The sequence below is a fragment of the Papio anubis genome, chromosome 20 (genome assembly GCF_008728515.1).
Source record: "Papio anubis isolate 15944 chromosome 20, Panubis1.0, whole genome shotgun sequence".
NCBI lineage: Eukaryota > Metazoa > Chordata > Mammalia > Primates > Cercopithecidae > Papio > Papio anubis.
In genome coordinates this window covers 37651409-37672477 of record NC_044995.1, presented here as the reverse complement: position 1 = coordinate 37672477, position 21069 = coordinate 37651409, and the positions used below count along the sequence as shown (strand labels likewise).

The window sequence follows — 21069 nt, the reverse complement described above, 5'->3', positions numbered from 1 at the left end:
TGAAATAAATGGTATATAGAACATTCTAGTCATCGCAGAAAGTTCTCCTGGACTGGCAGGGCTGCCCCTAGACTGTTTTCAGCGCTTAAACTGTTTCAGTGGGAAGGGAAAGCAACTCTTAGCTTGACACTTTTGTCTTTGAGAAACAGCCTTGCTCTGTCACCCAGGCTGGAGTGCAGTGGTGGGATCTTCGCTCACTGCAACCTCTGCTTCCCAGGTTCAAGTGATTCCCCTGCCTCAGCCTCCTGAGTAGCTGGTACTACAGGCACGTGCCACCACACCTGGCTACTTTTTTCGTATTTTTAATAGAGACGGGGTTTCACCATGTTGGCCAGGCTGGTCTGAAACTCCTGACCTCAGGTGATCTGCCCGTCTTGGCCTCCCAAAGTGCTGGGATTACAGGTGTGAGCCACTGCACCTGGCCCAGTTTGACTTTTGGATATTGTGTTTTAGTTTTGAGACAGGATCTCACTTTGTCACCCAGGTTGGAGTGCAGTGGCACGAACACAGCTCACTGCTGCCTCCACCTCTTGGGCTCAAGTGATCCTCCTGCCTCAGTCCCATAAATAGCTGGGCCTACAGGTGTACGCTGCCACCCCCAGCTGAATTTTTACATTTTTTGTAGAGATGGGGTTTCACAATGTTGCCCCGGCTGGTCTCAAACTCCTGAGCTCAAGTCATCTGCCCACCTTGGCCTCCCAAAGTGCTGGGATTACAGGCCTGAGCCACTTGCTCCTGGTCTATATACAGTGTTTCCACTTTAGAACACTTTGTATCAAAGCAGCAATACCTTGTTTTAAGCCTGAGTAACTACTTACCTTATAATTAAACCAGTTATTTTAAAAAAGTTACAAAGTAAAAGCAGCTTCAGTGGCCTGCAAATAAAGCCAAGGCAGGAAATGTCTTCTCTAGGCCTTGAGCTCTGGTTTGGCCAGCCTTCAGGACACCCAGCCCATTCTAGCAGGAAAGGAGTGATAGGGAATTAAGAGGCCAAACCCTGGGTTGGCCCCTTGGCCCCAGAGCCAAGGTCCACTAAAAAGGCCAGGGGCCCTGAAGAAAGGCAGGGGAATTAGGAGCCAGACCCTGCCTCCCCGCACCTCTACTTTGACTGCAACCTTCACCAAAAAACGATCCCCAAGGCCACTGTGCTTGAGTCTCTGGTTTCTTGGACCCAGAGTCTTGGTGGAAGTTCTCCAACCCACTTATGGCCCAGGAAGGGAGACTTACCTTTCCCTTGCAGGGTACTTGCCTCCCGCCCATCCCACCCTCCCACCTTGACTGCATTTGGAGGGATGCCCAGGTCCCCAAATCCACCCCCAAAACCAGCAGAACCCTCAAACAGAGTCGCAGGACCGCTCCCCTGAGGTTTAGCATCAGTCTTTAATGCTGTCACGCTGCATTGACAAGTCACACACTTTGGTCTCATGTTGGCAGTGGCAACTTACAATGAGTCTAAAGGTCTGAGCACCAGACTGGCCTCCAGCGAACAGACATTTGTTCCAACTCCCCTTCCCTCCCCCAAGATTTCTTCAGAATTTCATTATGGCCCTATACAGAGAGCAGTGGCTGCCGGGGACAGGTTTTATTTGAGTGTACACCAACTATACATGGAATTATAAAATAACATATTTACAGACGTTCCACAGTGCTCCTGTAATCAGAAGCAAAGACCCTTTTATCAAAAGGGATTATATATCTAGGGCTGTGCAAAATTCAAAAGGATCAGATCCCTTTGAAAGAGTCCATAGTCCATGAAACAAAAAATTACCTGGGCCACTGGTAAGCCCCAGGTGTGCCAAGATTGCCTTACGGAAATGGAGAATGTGACCCACAAAGTGAGGACATTCAGCTTCACTAGAGCCAGAGGTCAGGAGGGCCCTTGCTGGGGCCAGGCTCCCGGACACTCAAGGCAGAGGTGGCTGCACTTGCTGGAGTCACTCGCTGGAGGCTGGCTCCCTTGGTCCTGCTGGAACAAGAGGTATTGCTTGTGGGCGCCAGCCAGGCAGTTCTGCAGGAATAGTTTAGGTTCCCAATTTGAGATGGCCAAAGAGAGGACAGAATTCTCCAGGGGAAGAGCAAGACATGGGAGACAAATACAGAATAAAACACGAACTGATCACACAACAGAAAACAGAGGAGTGTACAGGGTCTGGGAACCAAGACAGCAGGTCGACATTATTTACCAGTCAAAAGCAAAGGGACACGGAGGGATCAAGTCCAGCTGCTGGTCTGCCTCTCACCCCTGGACAGGGACTGGAGGAGGAGGATGTGGGCCCATCCCGGGAGGGCTGCTGGACCCAGTGGGGCAGACTGGGATGCCTTTTCCTGCTGTTCCCACCACCTGATGCCCTATCGCTCGAAAAACCACTTTAGTCTAGTGTACGACTTTGAAAGATTGTAATATATGCTCTGGAAAACATTCAGCAGTATGAAAGTCCTCCCTGGGCCCTCCCATGGTCCACAATTGGTAGAAAGGTCCAGAAATCCTTGAGCTCTGGAAAGGTCCCTGGTCAGTCGGAGCTCTGGCAGCTATATTGGAAGGACCTGCTCAAGTACGGTTCTTGATGTCTGGGGAATCCTTTCGGGGAAGATCACTTCAAATTCAATAATGAGGTCCCCACGTTTCTCGGGCGTTTTGGGGAGGGGGAGGCCTTCTCCAGGAACTTTTCGGCGCATGCCAGGCCTGATGACATCTTTGAATACGACGGGTATGGTCCTGCCGTCCAGAGTGGGGACGTTCACTGTGCAGCCACACAGAGCCTTGAAAAGCAAAGAGATAAGCATTAGAGGGAAGCTGGCTCAAGAGGCTCAGCTCTTGCCCGGAGACCATCTGGCATAGAGTAAGACTCATCAGGCCTCTGCAGCCAACATCTGGCCCCCAAATCGACATGTCTCCACCATGAAAGCTCCAGAACAGCACCCTGATCAGTCCTGTTCACTGTGGTGCCCCAAGCCTGGCAAGCGCCACACCCCCAATGCGTGTTCAGCAAAACCTAAATAAACTGCTTCAAAGAGCGGCCATCGCGCTCTGCAGACACCACCCCACCTGGCACCTTACCTCCCGGAGGCTGATCCTGGCAGGATAAATCACATCAGAGCCATCTCTCTTAAAGATATTGTGTGGCTTGTCCTTTAAAACAAAGACGATATCAGCTGGAATGTTGTTGGAGGTCTGGTCTCCTTCCTTGGGGAAGGTGATTTTGGTCCCTTCTTTCCACCCCTTCTTCACTTCGATGGTCAAGATTTTGTCTTCGTTTCGAATGCTCTTTCCGTCGGGGTTTAGCCGCTTGTGGGAGATTTTCATCTTCTTGGTACAACCGCTGTAGATCTCTTCAAGGGAGACTCGAAGGTCGTGGGTGACTGGGGGATCTTGCTTCTTTCGAGTGGGCTCTTGGGAAGGGCGGGAGCGGCCAAAGTTCACGTTGGTGAAGCCACCCATGCCCATAGGGAAGCCAGAGAACGGGTCATCAATGTCCATGCCTTCCTCCCCGTTCCGCTGCCCAAAAAAGGTGTCAAAGGGATTTCTGCCACCGAAGAACTCAGCAAACATGGCATGAGGGTCTCCATGGAACGTGTAGCTGAAAGAGGTACCATTGGCACCACTGCCGCTACCGCCACTGGGGCCACTGCCCTTTAGGCCTGAAAAGCAGAATTAGAAGCAGTCAGATGGCTGAACAGCAGACTCCCTCTCGAGCTTCCCTTACGGGGGAAAAAAGCTTGGAAGCCATGGGGGAGGAACTTTTTTTAGCCTGCCAGGGGAGAGCAAGGAAGAACCCCAAGCTTCTACCCCTCACTGCAGCAGCAGAGCTGCCCCCCCACCACCAAGTACTTCCGCGTAGCCTGACAGTGGAAAAGGACTCATGCGGTTAGGTGTCCACCTACAGGTGCCACCTGGGCCCTGCCACTCCTGGACTGACCCATCCTCCTGGCAATGTCACCAAGGGATGGCTAAACACACACGGTCCAGGGTCGGCTTTCGGTATTTACTTTCAACATTTTAGGACTACTGATGTGTATGAACAGTAAAAATAAGGAAAAAAAAAGATGGAGAGTTTTTAAACCCTCACACTAGCATTCACTGCCACCATCCTTGCATAATAAGTCAGTCCCAGATCAAGCCCAGAAACCAGCCTGAGTCATCAAGGGGCACAGGGACAAAAAGCCCCACTCTCCGTCCCCCCAAACCCCCAGGCGGCCCAGCTCTCCGCACCTAGGCGGCCGCTGCCTCCTGCGTGCCCGGCCGGGACCAGGTCATCACTTCCCGGAAATCATCCCAGCCCAGCCCCAAGGCCAGCGAGCGGGGTCGGCGCCTGCATTTACAGCCCCGCGCCCCGCAGCTGAGCCGGAGGCGCCGCCCTGCGGACCCCGGCGGCTGAGCCCAGGTGAGCCCGGGTCCGCAGCAGGCTCCGCCGTGCCGTCCCCGTCGTCACCCCCGGCTCCCCCACCCCCCTGCGCCGCACCCCGGGGCTGCTCGGGGCCGCGGGAAGAGGCGGCCGGGGAGGGGCAGCCCCAGACATGCTAGAAGCTTCTGGGCGAGCGGCTGGGCCAAGGCTCCTCCTCCCACCGCACGGCCGCCAATCCAAGGGCGGAGGCCCGAGCGGCCGGAGGGCGGGGCAGCTCAGCCCCCGGGCCCGGGGCGTCCTTCCCGGGGGGCCGCCGAGGGGCCGGTATGCCTCGGTTTCCCTGTCAAACGGCGGGACCGCGCCCCTGGCCGCGCGCACACACCTTCCTCTCCGTAGCGGTCGAAGATCTCGCGCTTGCGCGGGTCGCTGAGCACGTCGTAGGCCTCGGCGATCTCCTTGAACTTCTCCTCGGCGCCGGGCTCCTTGTTCTTGTCCGGGTGGTAGCGCAGCGCCTGGCGGCGGTAGGCCCGCTTGATCTCCTCGTCCGACGCGCCGCGGGCCAGGCCCAGCGTCTGGTAGTAGTCTTTGCCCATGGCCCCCCGCTGCGGCCCGCCGACCTGCTGTCGCCGTCCCCCGGCTCCGCCGCCGCCCGGTCCCGGACTCTATATACCCGTCCGGCGGAAGCTTCCAGAGCCCGCCAGCCCCCTCCAGAACCTTCCGACCCGCCCCCCCGCCCGCGGCGCCGGCCAATCGCCGCCACCCTTTCCGTGACACGCGGCATCCGGGGCGGGGCTTTGCCGTCAACGGCTGCCGGCGCGGGGCCACGCCCCCTCCCGCTCCGCCCTCGACAACGCCTCCCGGCGGCGCGCGCACAGGTCGGAGGAGGCCCCGCCCACCTTCCGGGACGAGCCAATCGCGAGCTTCTCTCACACTCTGCACCGCCCCAGCGACCCTGCGTCCCGCCCTCCGCCTGGGTCAGTGGGTCAGGAGCCGTCGCGAAGGTGATGTTCCGGGAAGGGGTGGGGCCTGGGACTACCCTGTCTTTTCCCCAGGTGGTGATAAACCTTCCAGCCCTTGTCTCGCGGGACCTGCGGTGGGCCTCCGCCGGGTGACGCCGGACGAACAACCTAACCCGTGTCTGCTTAACCCAGGGGTCTCTTTCTTTCTACAATATGGCAATAAGAGAACCTGACACGGAGCCTCACGACTGTAATTTCCATCACTTCCTGAGGCCAAGACAGGAGAATCTCTCGGGCCTAGGAGTTGGAGACCAGCTTAGGCAACATAAGCAGACTCCGTTTCTTTTTAAAATAAACAAACAGGCCGGGCGCGGTAGCTCACGCCTGTAATCCCAGCATTTTGGGAGGCCGAAGTGGGCGGATCACTTGAGGTCAGGAGTTCGAGACCAGCCTAGCCAACATGGTGAAATCCCGTCTCTGCTAAAAATACAAAAATTACCCGGGCGTGGTGGCACGCACCTGTAATCCCAGCTACTCAGGAGGCTGAGGCCTGAGAATAGCTTGAATCGGGGAGGCGGAGGTTGCAGTGGGCCGAGATCGGGGCACTGCACTCCAGCCTGGGCGACAGAGCGAGACTCCGTCTCAAAATAAAATACATAAATAAATAAATAAGTAAAATAAAACAAAATGAACAAACAAAGAATCCACCAGCGCTATTCTCCCAACTGTGGGGAGAAGGATGTTGGGACAGAAGACTGCCTCTGTTCTCCCTTCCTAAAGCGAGGTGAGGATCTGGGCGAAAGCTCACCTCCCGAGGTCCTCCCAGTCCCGCCTTCTTCACTTTACTGCCCTCTCAAGAGCACTTGCTGCTAAATTAGAAATTTATTTTGTTTCTTGGCTTTCAATGTGTCCTCCCTCCCAGTCTGAGATCGCCACCTGAGCAGGGGCCAGGTCTTGTCTGCATTGGGTCTCCAGTGCCTGGAATGCAGTGAGAACCTCATAAATATTCCCCGTTCTTACACACGTGCTTCTTTTTCTCCCCCAACTACCTTTATGATTTGGGGGGGACATAGGTGTGTCACACACCTTTCAAGGCCTCTGTTTCCTCAATTGTAGGCAACATGTTCGCGTTTGGCTCTGAAAGTCTGGCGTGCCTCCGTCAAGGACAGGGCTGATGGGAAAAGGAGGCTCAGAAAGGGGTTCCACCTAGGAAGGGCCCTGGGAAGTGAGGGAGGTTCCTGGAAGAACTGCCTGGGAGGTCAGAGCCATGTAACACTGACTCTGGAACCAGATAGCCGGGCTTATTCCCGGCTCCAGCATTTCCCGGCTGGGTAACCTTGGGTTAGTTACTTAGCCATTGCTGGCCTCAGCTTCCTCATCGGCACAATGAGGAACGAGGATAGCAGTTGTGCCCACATCATGAGGGCTTTGAAGTTTACATGAGTCAACATTTGCAAAGTGCTCAGAACAGGCATGGCACAAAGGAAGCATTGTCAAAGGGGAGACTAACCATTTTCTTAGTGGTGGGCCCTTCAGCCATCACCCCATTCCTGGCAGTCTCACAGCTAGAAGCTTCCAGTGACAGCTGCCCCTGGGCAGACAGGGACTCCTGAGGAAGAAGACCATCCTCCTGCCTCCCAAGGTGGGAGGATCGCTCGAGCCCAGGAATTTGAGGCTGCAGTCAGCTATGATTGCGCCACTTGCACTGCAGCCTGGGTGACAGTGAGACCCTGAGCCTCCCCATAAAAAAGTTAAATAAATACCTATCAGGAGCATCATGGCGGATAGTTGCATAAATAACTATCAGGAGCATCCAGCAGGCGGATCTGGTTCTCTCTGCCCACTCACTGACCTCCGAGGTAACTGCATCAGCAAGAACTCTGGACTATAACTGGGCAACCCGGGAGGATGGGGCTGAAATTCCCTAGACATCGAGAACCATACTTGAGCAGGGGTCCTGAAGCAATTATGGGGAGAGAGAACTTGATATTTTGTAAAAAGTTACTAGACTGGGCACAGTGGCTCATGCCTGTCATCCCAGCATTCTGGAAGGCTGAGGCGGGAGGAACAGTTGAGGCCAGGAGTTCCAGCCTGGGCAACATAGTGAGACCCCATCTATACAAAAAATAAAAAAATTAGCTGTGTGCAATGATGTGAGCCTGTAGTCCCAGCTACTCAGTGGGCCAAGGCGGGAGGATTACTTGAGCCCAGGAATTTGAGGCTGTAGTCAGCCATGATTGTGCCAGTTGCACTCCAGCCTGGGTGACAGTGAGACCCTGAGCTTCCCCATAAAAAACTTAAATAACTGTCAGGAGCATTATGGGGAAAAATCCAGAGCTTGTGACTTTATACTGACAAGCTATTATTTTATAATGTAAATTTAATTTAGAATTACAAATGCAGCAGCCTCCAAAGGCCTTAACATGGCTCTGGGTGGACCTTTCTGGTTGTTCTAAAGTTTCTCACCATAGGCCAGGTGCGGTGGCTCATGCCTGTAATCCCAGCACTTTGGGAGGCCGAGGCGGGTGGATTACCTGAGGTCAGGAGTTCGAGACCAGCCTGGCCAACATGGTGAAACCCTGTCTCTACTAAAAATACAAAAATTAGCCAGGCGTGGTGGCAGACGCCTGTAATCCCAGCTACTCTGGAAGCTGAGGCAGAAGAATTGCTTCGACCCAGGAGGCAGAGGTTGCAGTGAGCCAAGATTGCACCACTGCACTCCGGACTGGGTGACAGAGTGAGAGTCTCAACAAATAAAAATAAAAATAAAGTTTTTTGCCACACTGGAGGGCAACATTTTGCCAAAAACACTGCGCAAGGGATGTTTTTGTGCTTGGGGTCAATGTTAGAGCTGGGAACTCTCCCCTCCTTAAGTAAGCCTGGGTCATGTTCAGGAAGTTTTGTTTGTTTGTTTGTTTTGAGACAGAGTTTTACTCTTGTCGCCCAGGCTGGAGTGCAGTGGCACAAATTTGGCTCACTGCAACCTCCGCCTCCTGGTTCAAGTGATTCTCCTGCCTCAGCCTCCCAAGTAGCTGGGATTACAGGTGCTTGCGACCACACCTGGGTAATTTTTGTATTTTTAGTAGAGATGGGGTTTCACCATGTTGGCCAGGCGAGTCTTGAACTCCTGACCTCAGGTGATCAACCCACCTTGATCTCCCAAGGTGCTGGGATTACAGGCGTGAGCCACCATGCCTGGCCAGTTTGGGAAGTTTTAATTTTTTTAAAGTCAGTTCTAGGTGCCAGGAAATTAAACAAAAAACAAACAAACCCAGTAACTCTCTCCTAATAGACATGGTACTGTGACCTGAACACTCACTGAGAACTTCAGATTACTGAAAAAATGGCCTCTGCGTAAACTTCAGCAGATATTGGGCTCTTGGAGAAGCTGTGATAGTTGTTTGTTGTGTCAGCGTGGCTAAGCTCTAGAACCTAGTTATTCAACTAAACACTAATCTAGGTGAACGTGTCTACAGTTGCTTGCCTTTAAAAGCAGGACATGACCCTCAAGGATGTAAGGATGTAAGTAGGCCTCATCCAATCAGCCTAGAGGCTTTAAAAGCCAACACTAAGGCCGGGTGTGGTGGCTCATGCCTGTAATCCTAGCACTTTGCAAGGCCGAGGCAGGCAGATCCACGAGGTCTGGAGTTCGAGACCAGCCTGGCCAAGATGGTGAAACCCCGTCTCTACTAAAAATACAAAAATTAGCTGAGCATGGTGGCAGGCGCCTGTAATCCCAGCTTCTCGGGAGGCCGAGGCAGGAGAATTACTTGAACCCAGGAGGCAGAGGTTGCAGTGAGCCGAGATCTGGCCACTGCACTCCAGCCTGGGTGACAGAGCAAGACTCCGTCTCGAAGAAGAAAAAAAAAAAAAGCCAACACTGAAAGGCCTTCCAACACTGAAAGGCCTTAAAAGCAAACACTGAGGTTTCTCAGCAGAAAAAGCATCAGCTCCTGCCTAAGTTTACGGCCTGCTATCCCACCCAGCAGATTTTGGCGTTGTCTAGCCACCCCCACAAGCATGCAGGCCAATTCCTTGAAATAAATCTCTGCGCGCGCGCACACACACACACACACACACACACACTCTCTCTCTCTCTCTCTCTCTCTCTCTCTCTCTCTCTACTGGCTCTGGCTCTGTTTCTTTGGTAAAATCCTGACTGATATAGGAACTACACAAGTGAATCTGAGGAAGTTGCTTTAGTTCAAATCCTGGACCAACTGTTTACTTATTCCCTATCTGTGTGATCTTCTACAACCTGCTTGATCTTCGGGAGCATTAGGTCTGTCCTCTATAAATTGGAGATAAGAGTAGATTAGGCTGGGCACGGTGACTCACGCCTGTAATCACAGCACTTTGGGAGGCTGAGGCGGGTGGATCACTTGAGGTCAGAAGTTTGAGACCAGCCTGTGCAACATGGTGAAACCCTGTCTCTACTAAAAACACAAAAATTAGCTGGTGGTGAAAGTGGTGGCATGTGCCCATAGTCCCATCTACTCAGGAGACTGAGGCATGAGAATGGCTTGAACCTGGGAGGTGGAGGTTGCAGTGAGCCAAGATCGCACCACTGTACTCCAGCCTGGGCAACATAGTGAGACTCTGTCTCAAAAAAAAAAAAAAAAAAGAGTAGATTTTACCCTGCTGATGTTGCTATGTGGATGAAATTGAGAGGAGCCAGGAAATGAACATGATAATAACATCTTTTTTATTTTTATTTTTGAGATGAAGTCTCACTCACTCTGTCACCCAGGCTGGAATGCAGTGGTGCGATCTCAGCTCACTGCAACTTACACCTCCCGGGTTCAAGCGATTCTCTGCCTCAGCCTCCCGAGTAGCTGGGATTACAGGCGCTCGCCACCACACCTGACTAATTTTTGTATTTTTAGTAGAGATGGGGTTTCACCATGTTGGCCAGGCTGGTCTTGAACTCCTGACCTCATGATCTACCAGCCTTGGCCTCCCAAAGTGCTGGGATTACAGGCGTGAGCCACTGCACCCGGCCACTTCTTTTTTTGTTTTTTTTTAAGATGGAGTCTCACTCTGTTGCCCAGGCTGGAGTGCACTGGTGTGATGTCAGTTCACTGCAACCTCCACCTTCCAGTTTCAAGCAATTCTCCTGCCTCAACCTCCCTGAGTAGCTGGGATTACATGCGTGCACCACCACTTTTTGTATTTTTAGTAGAGACAGGGGTTTCACCATGTTGGCCAGGCTGGTCTCAAACTCCTGATCTCATGATCTACCCACCTTGGCCTCCCAAAGTACTGGGATTACAGGAGTGAGCCCTACACCCGGCCTTACTTTTTTTTTTTTTTAGATGGAGTCTCACACTGTCACCCATGCTGGAGCACAGTGGCACAATCTTGGCTCACTGCAGCCTCCACCTCCCGGGTTCAAATGATCCTCCCTCCCCAGTCTCCTGAGTAGCTGGGATCACAGGTGCCTGCCATCATGCCTGGCTAATTTTTTGTATTATAGTTTTGGTAGAGATGGGGTTTTGCCTTGTTGCTCAGGTTGGTCTCAAACACCTGAGTTCAAGTGATCTCCTGGCCTTGGCCTCCCCAAGTGTTGGGATTACAGGCATAAGCCACAGTGCCTGGCCTATGATAACATCTAACACTGACATGGCCAAACCTGTTCCAAGGACTCAATGAATATTAACTCCTATAATTGTCACAACAGCCCCATGAGGTTGGGCTATCATTACACCCATTTGACATGTGGGGAGATGGAGATTGTGAGAGGTCATGTGACTTCCCTAGGGTCACTCAGTGAGTAAAATGCTGAAGTGTTTAGCATACTGAGTGCTTACAGTAGACACTCAGCTTGTGTATAATGTGACTCAGATGATCGTAAAGTCTTATTTATTTATTTATTTATTTTGAGATGGAGTCTCGCTTTGTCACCCAGACTGGAGTGCAGTGGGGCAATCTCGGCTCACTGCAAGCTCCCCCTCCCAGGTTCACGCCATTCTCTCACCTCAGCCTCCCGAGTAGCTGGGACTACAGGCGCCCGCCACCATGCCTGTTTAATTTTTTTGTATTTTTAGTAGAGATGGGGTTTCACGGTGTTATCCAGGATGGTCTTGATCTCCTGACCTCATGATCCACCCACCTCAGCCTCCCAAAGTGCTGGGATTACAGGTGTGAGCCACTGCTTGGGGCCCATAAAGCCTTAATTTTAAGAAAATTGCATTACTCCTGTCTTCAGCTCTTCACCTGTTGAAAAAAAGACCTTCAGGCCAGGTTTGGTGGCTCACACCTGTAATCCCAGCACTTTTGGAGGCCAAGGCAGGAGGATCACTTGAGCCCAGGAGTTCCAGATCAGCCTGGCCCACATAGCGAGATCCCATATCTAAAAAGAATAAAAAAGAAATCAGCTGGGCATGGTGGCACATGCCAGCTACTTGGGAGGCTGAGGTGGGAGGATCACTTGAGCTCAGGAATGCCAAGCTGCAGTGAGCTACGGGTGTGCCACTGCACACTAGCCTGAGAGACAGTGAGACCCTGTCTCAAAAATAAATAAAAATCCAAATAAATTTTGAAAAGATCTTCAAGGCCGAGTGCGGTGGCTCATGCCTGTAATCTCGCACTTTGGGAGGCCGAGGCAGGTGAATCACTTGAAGTCAGGAGTTCGAGACCAGCCTGGCCAATATGGTGAAACCCCATCTCTACTAAAAATGCATAAATTAGTCAGGTGTGATGGTGTGCGCCTGTAATCTCAGCTATTTGGGAGGCTGAGGCAGGAGAATCACTTGAACCTGGGAGGTGGAGTTTGCAGTGAGCTGAGATGGTGCCACTACACTCTAGCCTGGGCGACAGAGTAAGACTCCTTCTAAAAAAAAAAAAAAAAAAAAAAAAAGACCTTCAAAAGCACTATAACCATATGAGCCAGCAATCCCACTCCTAGTGGGATACCCATGTGAAAGGAAAGCCTTTGTTCACATATAAAAATTCATGGCTGTGTGCAGTGGCTCATGCCTGTAATCCCAGCACTTTGGGAGGCTGAGGCGGGAGGATCACAAGGTCAAGAGATCGAGACCATGCTGACCAACATGGGGAAACCCAGTCTGTACTAAAAATACAAATATTAGCTGGGTGTAGGGGTGCGTGCCTGTAATCCCAGCTACTCGGGAGGTTGAGGCAGGAGAATCACTTGAACCCAGGAGGCGGAGGTTGCAGTGAGCTGAGATTGTCCTACTGCACTCTAGCCTGGGTGACAGAGCAAGACTCTGTCTCAAAAAAAATGAGCGAATGTTTGCTGAGCCTTTATTAGTTATTACTAACAGCAGTTAAACCCTAACTGTCCTTCAATGGATGAATGGATAATCAAACGTGATCCATCCACACAATGGAATACTATTCAGCCATAAAAAAGAATGAGCTACAGATACAAAAAAGCAACATTACAGATGAACCTCATATCCATTATGTGGGTGAAAGAAGCCAGGCTCAAAAGGCTGCATGATTCCATTTCACTCAACCTTCTGGAAAAGGCAAAAGTATCAGGACAAAAAGCCGATGAATGCTTGCCAGGGGCTGGGACCTGAAACAAATGGAGTAGTTTGGAGAATTTTTTGGGTTGATGTAAATGTTCTATATCTTGATTGTAGTGGTGGTTGCATGACTGTATGTGTTCAGAGCTGTACACTAAAACGGGTGAATTTTACTGCATGTCAATTACACTTCAGTGAAAAAAAAACGAAGAAGGAGAAAAACCAAACAACCCAGGCAAGACAAGATAAGGCTTGGGAAACTTCTTTCTGGGATTCCTGACACAGCAGAAACTTGCTAACCAGCCCTGGCTTGTCTAGTCCCAGCTTCACATCCCCTCACACACTGGCGAGCCAGCTCATTCACACACACGCCAAACCAGCCAAGCCAGGTTCTGGAAAAAGTGAAGATCCGACCTGACTTGCCCATGGGAAATTCAAAAGGAGCTTGTGAGACACGACATTACCAAACACATCACGTCTCTGGCATTCAAATGATCTGGGGTTCCCCCAAACTGAGGTCCAAAAAAGCTCATCCTTGGAAGCTGCCACAGCTTTGGCCATCTCTTGCAGTTTCTCCCTTGGAAATTACTTTAATAAAGGAGCTAGTTACAATCAGCTCAGCAAGCACCCACGAGATCTACCGGTCACCTTTGTGAATCAGCCACTGCTGGGACTGTGAAGACACCAGCAGGATCTAGCTTTCCCTATAGACAGGCACCGTCAGTGGGTCACAGTACAGTGTCCTCAGTGGCTTGAACAAAGTGGCCAGTCTTCATTCCAAGGGTGGATTTCATTTCTGCTGACAGCCTGGTTACTGGAAGCCAGATGGGCAAACAAGGGGTTCCTCGAGCCTGCAATACCCCTCAAAAACAAAGAGGAATTCTACTTTGGAGGCTGGATCCTGCCTTTCTGCCAGCTTCTTATGGGTGAGGAGGGGGTGGAAATTCTTTGTATTTCGGTTGACACACAGCATAGTAGGTGCACGAGGATGATTTGGCGCCTATTGAGTAAGTGTGGGGCTCAGAAAAGCAGTCTCAAAAGGGAATTTCCAAAATGTTCTCAGTTTATGGGAATATGTATAGAATCTCTTCAAAATGACACCTACTCGTACACTGTCATGCCCTATCTGGCTGCAACCCAGAGACAGACGAGTCACCTCTTCCGATCACATTAAATAAGTTGAAAATTTGCGTCACTGGTGAAGGAGCAACACGTGGCTGGGTCTTAGGGGTTCAACCCTATCCCCACGGCCCCTCACAATCAAGTACCTCAGGTAACTCAATCCGATAGGATTTTAACTTGTGGTCTCAGGCCGAGTGGGATGGCTCATGCCTGTAATCCCAGCGCTTTGGGAGGCTGAGTAGGGAGGGTCACTTGAGGCCAGGGCAGCCTGGGCAACATAATGAGATCCCATCTCTACCAAAAAATTAACTTGTGTCCTGAAAGCAAATACTCTCCCCCAGCACCCCAGAAGGGTAGGGAGTGGGGCCTGTCATGACACCGAGGGCCTCAAAACTCAAAACTGCCACCAGAAAAAGATCTTTGCTTTTTTTTTTTTTTTTTTTTTTTTTATTTCGGGAGCGAGAGTTTCACTCTTGTCACCCAGGCTGGAGTGCAGTGGCGTGATCTCTGCTCACTGCAACCTCCATCTCCTGGGTTCAAGCGATTCTCCTGCCTCAGCCTCTTGAGTAGCTGGAATTACAGGTGCCTGCCACTACACCCAGCTAATTTTTGTGTTTTTAGTAGAGACAGGGTTTCGCCACGTTGGCCAAACTGGTCTCAAACTCTTGACCTCAGGTGATCTGCCTGCCTCGGCCTCCCAAAGTGCTGGGATTACAGGCGTGAGCCACTGCGTCTGGCCAGATCCTTGCTTTTGAAAGCACACATACAAAACACCTTCATGTTTTCATCTGTTTTTCCCAGATAGTGCCAGTGAAAAAGATAATGAGTTTCCTGAAGACCACATAGCTTTGGCTTCCTGTACTCGCAGTCAGGGATCCCCAAAGGCTACAGCTTCAGAAGTTTCCAGAGCCGAATCTGGATGACTGAGTTCCAAGCACTGACTCACCCTTGGCTCCGCCTGCTCTCCTGTGAATCAGCGATCTACCTTTAAGGACTTCTCATCGTGTCTCTCATGACAGGCCTGTGAATTCCAGATGGTTCAACAGCTCATGAAAGCTCAGGGGCAGGATCTGGAAACAACAGTAAGGAGAGGAGGTAAAGAAGTGTGCCAGGTACTGCTTGTTCCTTTGCCTGTCAGTCTTTTTTTTTTTGAGATGGAGTCTCGCTCTGTTGCCCAGGCTGGAGTGCAATGATATGATCTTGGCTCACTGCAACATCCACCTCCCTGGTTCAAGCGATTCTCCTGCCTCAGCCTCCCTAGTAGCTGGGATTTCAGGCGCCCGCCATTACGCCTGGCTAATTTTTGTATTTTTAGTAGAGAGGAGTTTCATCACGTTGTCCAGGCTGGTCTTGAACTCCTGACCTCAAGTGATCCGCCTGTCTCAGCCTCCCAAAGTGCTGGGATTACAGGCATGAGCCACCGTGCCTGGCCAGGAATTTATGTGTTTTTCATTTACAAGCACATCGCAATTTGGACCAGTGCCATTTCTCCTTCCTTCCTTCCTTCCTTCCTTCCTTCCTTCCTTCCTTCCTTCCTTCCTTCCTTCCTTCCTCCCTCCCTCCCTCCCTCCCTCCCTCATTTCCTTTTTCTCTCTTTCTTTTTGAGACAGAGTCTTGCTCTTTCGCCCAGGCTGGAGTGTAGTGACGAGATCTTGGCCTACTGCAACCTCTGCCTCCCAAGTTCAAGAGATTCTTCTGCCTCAGGCTCCCGATCAGCTGAGACTACAGGTGTGCACCACCATGGCTAATGTTTTCTTTTTTTTTGAGACGGAGTCTCACTTTGTTGCCCAGGCTGGAGTGCAGTGGCCGGATCTCAGCTCACTGCAAACTCCACCTCCTGGGTTCATGCCATTCTCCTTCCTCAGCCTCCCAAGTAGCTGGGACTACAGGCGCCTGCCACCACACCCGGCTAATTTTTTGTATTTATAGTAGAGACGGGGTTTCACCGTGTTAGCCAGGATGGTCTCGATCCCCTGACCTTGTGGTCCGCCCTCCTCGGCCTCCCAAAGTGCTGGGATTACAGACTTGAGCCACCGCGCCCAGCCAATTTTTGTATTTTCAGTAGAGACGGGGTTTCACCATATTGGTCATGCTGGTCTCCAACTCCTCACCTGGTGATATGCCCCCCTTGGCCTCCCAAGGTGCTGGGATTACAGGCGTGAGCCACCGTGCCTGGCCTAGACCAGCCCCATTTCAAGGGCTCAGTGGCCCCATGGAGCCACTAGACAGCATTCTGGACCAAGTCAAGCAGAGACAAATGTAGTTCCCCTGTCCATAGGACAGAGCAAAGTGAGGAGGGAGCCGGCCGCGGTGGCTCACCCCTGTAATCCCAGCACTTTGGGAGGCTGAGGCGGGAGGATCACCTGAGGTCAGGAGTTCAAGACCAGCATGGCCAACATGGCGAAACCCCTCTCTACTAAAAAAATACAAAAATTAGCCGGGCGTGGTGGCGGGCGCCTGTAATCTCAGCTACTCGGGAGGCTGAGGCATGACAATCGCTTGAACCTAGGAGGCAGAGGTTGCGGTCAGCCGTCATTGTGCCACTGCCCTCCAGCTTGGGGGACAGAATGAAAGTGTTTCAAAAACAAAACAAAACAAAAAAACAAACTGGGGCGGGGGCTTTCATTAAAAACGGCAGTGAAGCCACCCCCAGAATGGGGCTGGGGCTCAAGGTTGCAGGTTGGGGGTTCCCAAATGGGGAGCTTTTCGCCACCCCATTTCCCCCTTCCTTCCCTTCCACTCAAGAGTCTCCTCCTGTAGTGGCATCGCCATCCAGACTCCGCAGCCCGCGACCCCAGTCCCTAGCCCTCTCCTGCTGTTCCCGCTGTACCCCGGGAGCCTCCCACCTCAGAATTTACCCCGTCGGCGCCGCCTGTCATGTGGATGCTGCCTTGCCTGTCACTCAACTTCTTGCCCCGCCCCCCCGTCTGGCCTAACGGTCGCTTACCTTGGTTTCCACAGCGACGCCATCAGGGGGCGTGGCAAAGGGACGCGCGGCGCAGAGGCCTCCTTTGGATTGGCGGATGGTCAAGCCCCGTCTCTTTAGCCCCTCCTACAGGCGCTACGCCCCCTTCGGTGGCTCTCGCAAGCTGATTGGTCAATCCCCTGGTGCTAGCCCTAGTCTTGGTTCGGACCGGCCCCAAGGAGAAGGGGCGAAGGTGGGCGCCTCGTGCCCTGATTGGCCGACGGGGCGCGCGCGGCCGGGAGGGGCGGGGCGGACGCAGAGCCGCGTTTAGTCTAGCGCGGCGGTCGCGAGCGCTCTGGGTATCCTGTGCTGTGCCGCGCAGTTCGGCAGCAGCAGCCGCGGAGCAGTAGCCGCCGTGGGAGGGAGCCATGAAGCACTACGAGGTAAGAAGCGAGAAACAGGGACCGTGTGGCCACTGCTGACCCATTCTTTTTCCTTCTTTGCGGGACCACGGGACCCCACTTTCTGGTCCTGTGCCCCGAAGGAAGAGTCGGACGGCGCAGGCGCAGTGGGCCAGCGTTGCGCCCCGGGCCACTCGTAAATTCCAATGCGCATGTGCGGAGGAGGTATTTATAAATCTGCAACCCAGGCTGTTTTGGGGGTGCTTTTTTTGGGGGGTCTCTGCAGGGGCTGGGACACTTGCAGGTTCCTTGTAGCTCCCCCGGCGGGCTGAGTTGCAGACTTTGTCATGGGAGCCACGAAGGTGCGGGACCCTTGCTCCCAATCCGAGGGAGTCTTGCACAAATCTTGCGCCACGCTGCCGCCACCAGCGTAGGAAGGGGCTTTGCAATCAGTCTTTATGTACGACCTTTGGACCCCTTCCCTCGCCCGGGACGTTCCCGGGAGACTTAGGCGGTGAGGGAGGTGCAGCTCCACTGCTGGCTTTCGCAGAGCAGCGAAGCCGATCTTGCTTTCTGGTTATCTAAGGTCATCTCCGTCAACCCTTGGGTGTCATCAAGGAGAAATCTACCACGCACAGCCACTCTTGAAGCCCATGTCTTCTGACTCCTAACTTGGGTCACTTTTCCCCCTAAAACGAAGCCGTTTGATGTGCTTATCGCCCTAGATGATAATATGATATTAATAATTCAACCAATTGTCCCTGAATTATTGCTGACTTTTAAGTAACTATCATCAAATAATAAAATTTGTTACCAGAATTCAAAATAAGAACAATTTAGCAAGTGCTTACTGTTGTGCTGGTGAGATTCTGTTACCTTGTATAAGAACTATTATTACTCCTGTTTGTAAGGATGAATAAAGTCTCAGAGATATCAAGTGACTTGTTCAGAGGCCCCTTGCTAGTAAATGCAAAACACATAGGAGAACTCAGGACGCCAAGGTCTTAGTTCCTAGCCACTATGCCATGCTGGTCCTCAAACGAAAAACAGCAGGTCGAGCGATTTCTTGTTTCTCACTTTCCCTCCACTTTAAAAAATTCTGGCAAAATACACATAAAAGTTACCATCTTAACTATGTTTAAGTGTACAGTTCAGTGGCATTAAGAACATTCACGTTGTTGTACAACCATCCCCACCACCCATCTCCAGAACTCTTTGCATCTTGCAAAACAGAAGGTGTAGCCATTAAATTCTAATTCCCCATTCCTCTTCACCTCCGCCTCTGGCAACCACCCTTCTGCTTTCCGTCTCAATGAATTGACTACTCTAGGTACCCTGGATACGTAGAAGGAATTTTTTTTTTTTTTCTTTCTGGAGACAGAGTTTCGGTCTTACTGCCCGGGCTGGAGTGCAATGGCGCGATCTTGGCCCACTGCAACCTCCGCCTTCTGGGTTTAAGCGATTCTCCTGCCTCGGCCTCCCGAATAGCTAGGATTACAGGTGCCTGCCACCATGCCCGGCTAATTTTTTGTATTTTTAGTAGAGACGGGGGTTTCACCATATTGGCCAGGCTGGCCTCAAACTCCTGACCTCAAGTGATTCGCCCGCCTCGGCCTCCCAAAGTAGTGGGATTACAGGTGTGAGCTAGCACGCTTGGCTGTTTTTATTCACAAGTTGAATATTACTACCTCTACTCCCTGCCCTCTTTATTGTTGTTATTTTTGGAAATTTACCCACAATCCTTTGAAGCCTTTGTTTTTTTGTTTTTTGTTTTTAGACAGAGTTTCACTCTTGTTGCGCAGGCTGGAGTGCAGTGGCGTGATCTCGGCTCACTGCAACCTCCACCTTCCAGGTTCAAGTAACCTTCACCTCCCAGGTTCAAGTGATTCTCCTGCCTTAGCCTCCTGAGTAGCCGGAATTACAAGCATGAGCCACCACGCCCGGCTAATTTTGTATTTTTAGTAGAGACGGGGTTTCTCCATGTTGGTCAGGCTGGTCTCGAACCCCCGACCTCAGGTGATCCACCCACCTTGGCCTCTCAAAGTCCTGGGATTACAGGCGTGAGCCCCTGTGCCTGGCCCCTTAGAAGCCTTTAACTCAGAAATCCTGTAATTTTTGACATGGTATCAATAATGAGGAGGTTTGTATTCAATAATCTCTAATATGTCATTTACGTTTTCATTCTAGAATAAAGTTCTGATATGGATTCCCCTCTCAAACTCTGTGTCTAAACCTGTAGTCCCACTACTGTAGTCTCAGCTACTCGGGAGGCTGAGGCAGGAGGATGGCTTGAGCCCAAGAGGTTGAGGCTGCAGGGAGCCCAGAAATCAGGCCACCGCACTCCAGCCTTGGCAACAGAGACCCTGTTTCAAGAAAAAAAAAAAAAAAAGCCACCACGTCCAGCTTGAAACATGCAGTTTGGAACATCCATATGGCATTTTGCAAAATGTAGCTGGTTTAGTTTTGCTAGTTAACAGTCAGATAAAGTAGGCCTCTGAGCACCCTGGGGGTGAGCGCTTTTGTTTCGGGAAGCTGGGCACAGCCTGAGGCCCAAGACTTGGACTGGAGAATATGCTCTACCATACTTAATCCTTTTCTCTCCCAGAAAGAAGGGGGAGCTTTGGCCGGGCATGGTGGCTCACGCCTGTAATTGAGCACTTTGGTAGGCTGAGGTGGCTGGATCACTTGAGGTCAGGAGTTCGAGACCAGCCTGGCCAACATGGAGAAACCTCGTCTCTACTAAAAATACAAAATTGAGCCGGGTGTTGTGGCACACGCCTGTAATCTCAGCTACTTGGAGGCAGAGGTTGCAGTGAGCTGAGATCATGCCACTACACTCCAGCTTGAACAAGAGAGTGAGAGTCGGTCTCAAAAGAAAAAAAAAAGAGGGGGGAAGCTTCAAACTCACTGTTCAAAGTGACCTTGGAGGAAAATAATAAATTGATATTTTGCTGTGTTCTTTGTTATTCTCTACCAACCTTTGCCACGTACCCATGGAGGCGATAGCGACAGGGCTTCTGGGTGGGAGAAGCAGTTGTCTCCCGGCCTAGCGGATTGCATAGCAAGCAGATTAGTTTAACTGCGTGTGTTTATTATAGATGAATAAAAATAGAAAAGATGCTTTCACTCACATTTAACAAGCAATTTGAGAAAAGGTTTATCTACATCAAAGAATGCATTTCTGGCGGGGCGAGGTGGCTCATGCCTGTAATCCCAGCACTTTGGGAGGCTGAGGCGGGTGAATCACTCGAGATCAGGAGTTCGAGACCAACCTAGTCAACGTGGTGAAACCTCGTCTCTACTAAAAACAAAAAAATTAGCCGGGCATGGTGGCGTAGGCCTGTAGTTCCAGCTACTGGCTCAGAGGCTGAGGAATGAGAATCACTTGAACCTGGGAGGCGGAGTTGCAGTGAGCCAAGATCACGCCACTGTACTCCAGCCTGGGTGACACAGCGAGACTCCGTTTTAAAAAGGTAATAATAAATAAAGGATATATTTCAGCTGGGCACAGTGGCTTATGCCTGTAATCCCAGCACTTTGGGAGGCCAAGGTGGGCAGATCACGTGAGGTCAGGAGTTCGAGACCAGCCTGGCCAACCTAATGAAACCCCATTTCCACTAAAAATACACATATTAGACTGGGCGCAGTGGCTCACGCCTGTAATCCCAGCACTTTGGGAGGCTGAGGCAGGTGGATCATGAGGTCAGGAGATCGAGACCATCCTGGCTAACACGGTGAAACCCTGTCTCTACTAAAAATACAAAAAATTAGCTGGGCGTAGTGGTGGGCACCTATAGTCCCAGCTACTCGGGAGGCTGAGGCAGGAGAATGGCGTGAACCCGGGAG

General features: G+C 51.5%; 2 protein-coding genes across 6 annotated transcripts in view; one reads left to right on the top strand and one right to left on the bottom strand.

Moving 5' to 3' along the window:
• Window positions 1-1361: 1361 nt before the first annotated feature.
• Window positions 1362-17814, bottom strand: DNAJB1 (DnaJ heat shock protein family (Hsp40) member B1). 4 transcript variants are annotated; one of them, XM_009193715.4, is made up of 4 exons: window positions 16865-17814; window positions 14864-14987; window positions 3059-3639; window positions 1362-2760 (listed from the first exon to the last, which is right to left on the bottom strand). In XM_009193715.4, the coding sequence occupies exons 3-4, from the start codon at window positions 3548-3550 to the stop codon at window positions 2530-2532; spliced, it is 723 nt and encodes a 240-aa protein (XP_009191979.1). In that variant the 5' UTR covers window positions 3551-3639; window positions 14864-14987; window positions 16865-17814; the 3' UTR covers window positions 1362-2529. The 4 variants fall into 4 exon arrangements, with proteins under 4 accessions (XP_009191979.1, XP_009191978.1, XP_009191977.1 ...); XM_009193714.2 differs by having other exon boundaries at window positions 16764-16876; XM_009193713.2 differs by lacking the exon at window positions 16865-17814 and adding an exon at window positions 16776-16862.
• Window positions 17129-21069, top strand: part of TECR (trans-2,3-enoyl-CoA reductase) — a 36302-nt gene continuing 32361 nt past the window's right edge. The window contains exon 1 of one of the 2 annotated variants that reach the window (XM_009193717.3): window positions 17129-17265. In XM_009193717.3, coding sequence (XP_009191981.2) covers window positions 17251-17265 — 15 coding nt within the window. In that variant the 5' untranslated portion in view covers window positions 17129-17250. The remainder of the gene's footprint in view (window positions 17266-21069) is intronic. The other variant, XM_003915051.4, reaches the window with a different exon arrangement.

Bases quoted from the DNA above. Each gene is read 5' to 3' on its own strand.
- DNAJB1 (XM_003915049.3), bottom strand. From the start codon at position 4,936: ATGGGCAAAGACTACTACCAGACGCTGGGCCTGGCCCGCGGCGCGTCG. The intron at 3,640-4,725 runs GTGTGTGCGCGC...TCTGCTTTTCAG, and splicing joins CGACCGCTACGGAGAGGAAG to GCCTAAAGGGCAGTGGCCCC. The intron at 2,761-3,058 runs GTAAGGTGCCAG...TTGCTTTTCAAG, and splicing joins CCAGGATCAGCCTCCGGGAG to GCTCTGTGTGGCTGCACAGT.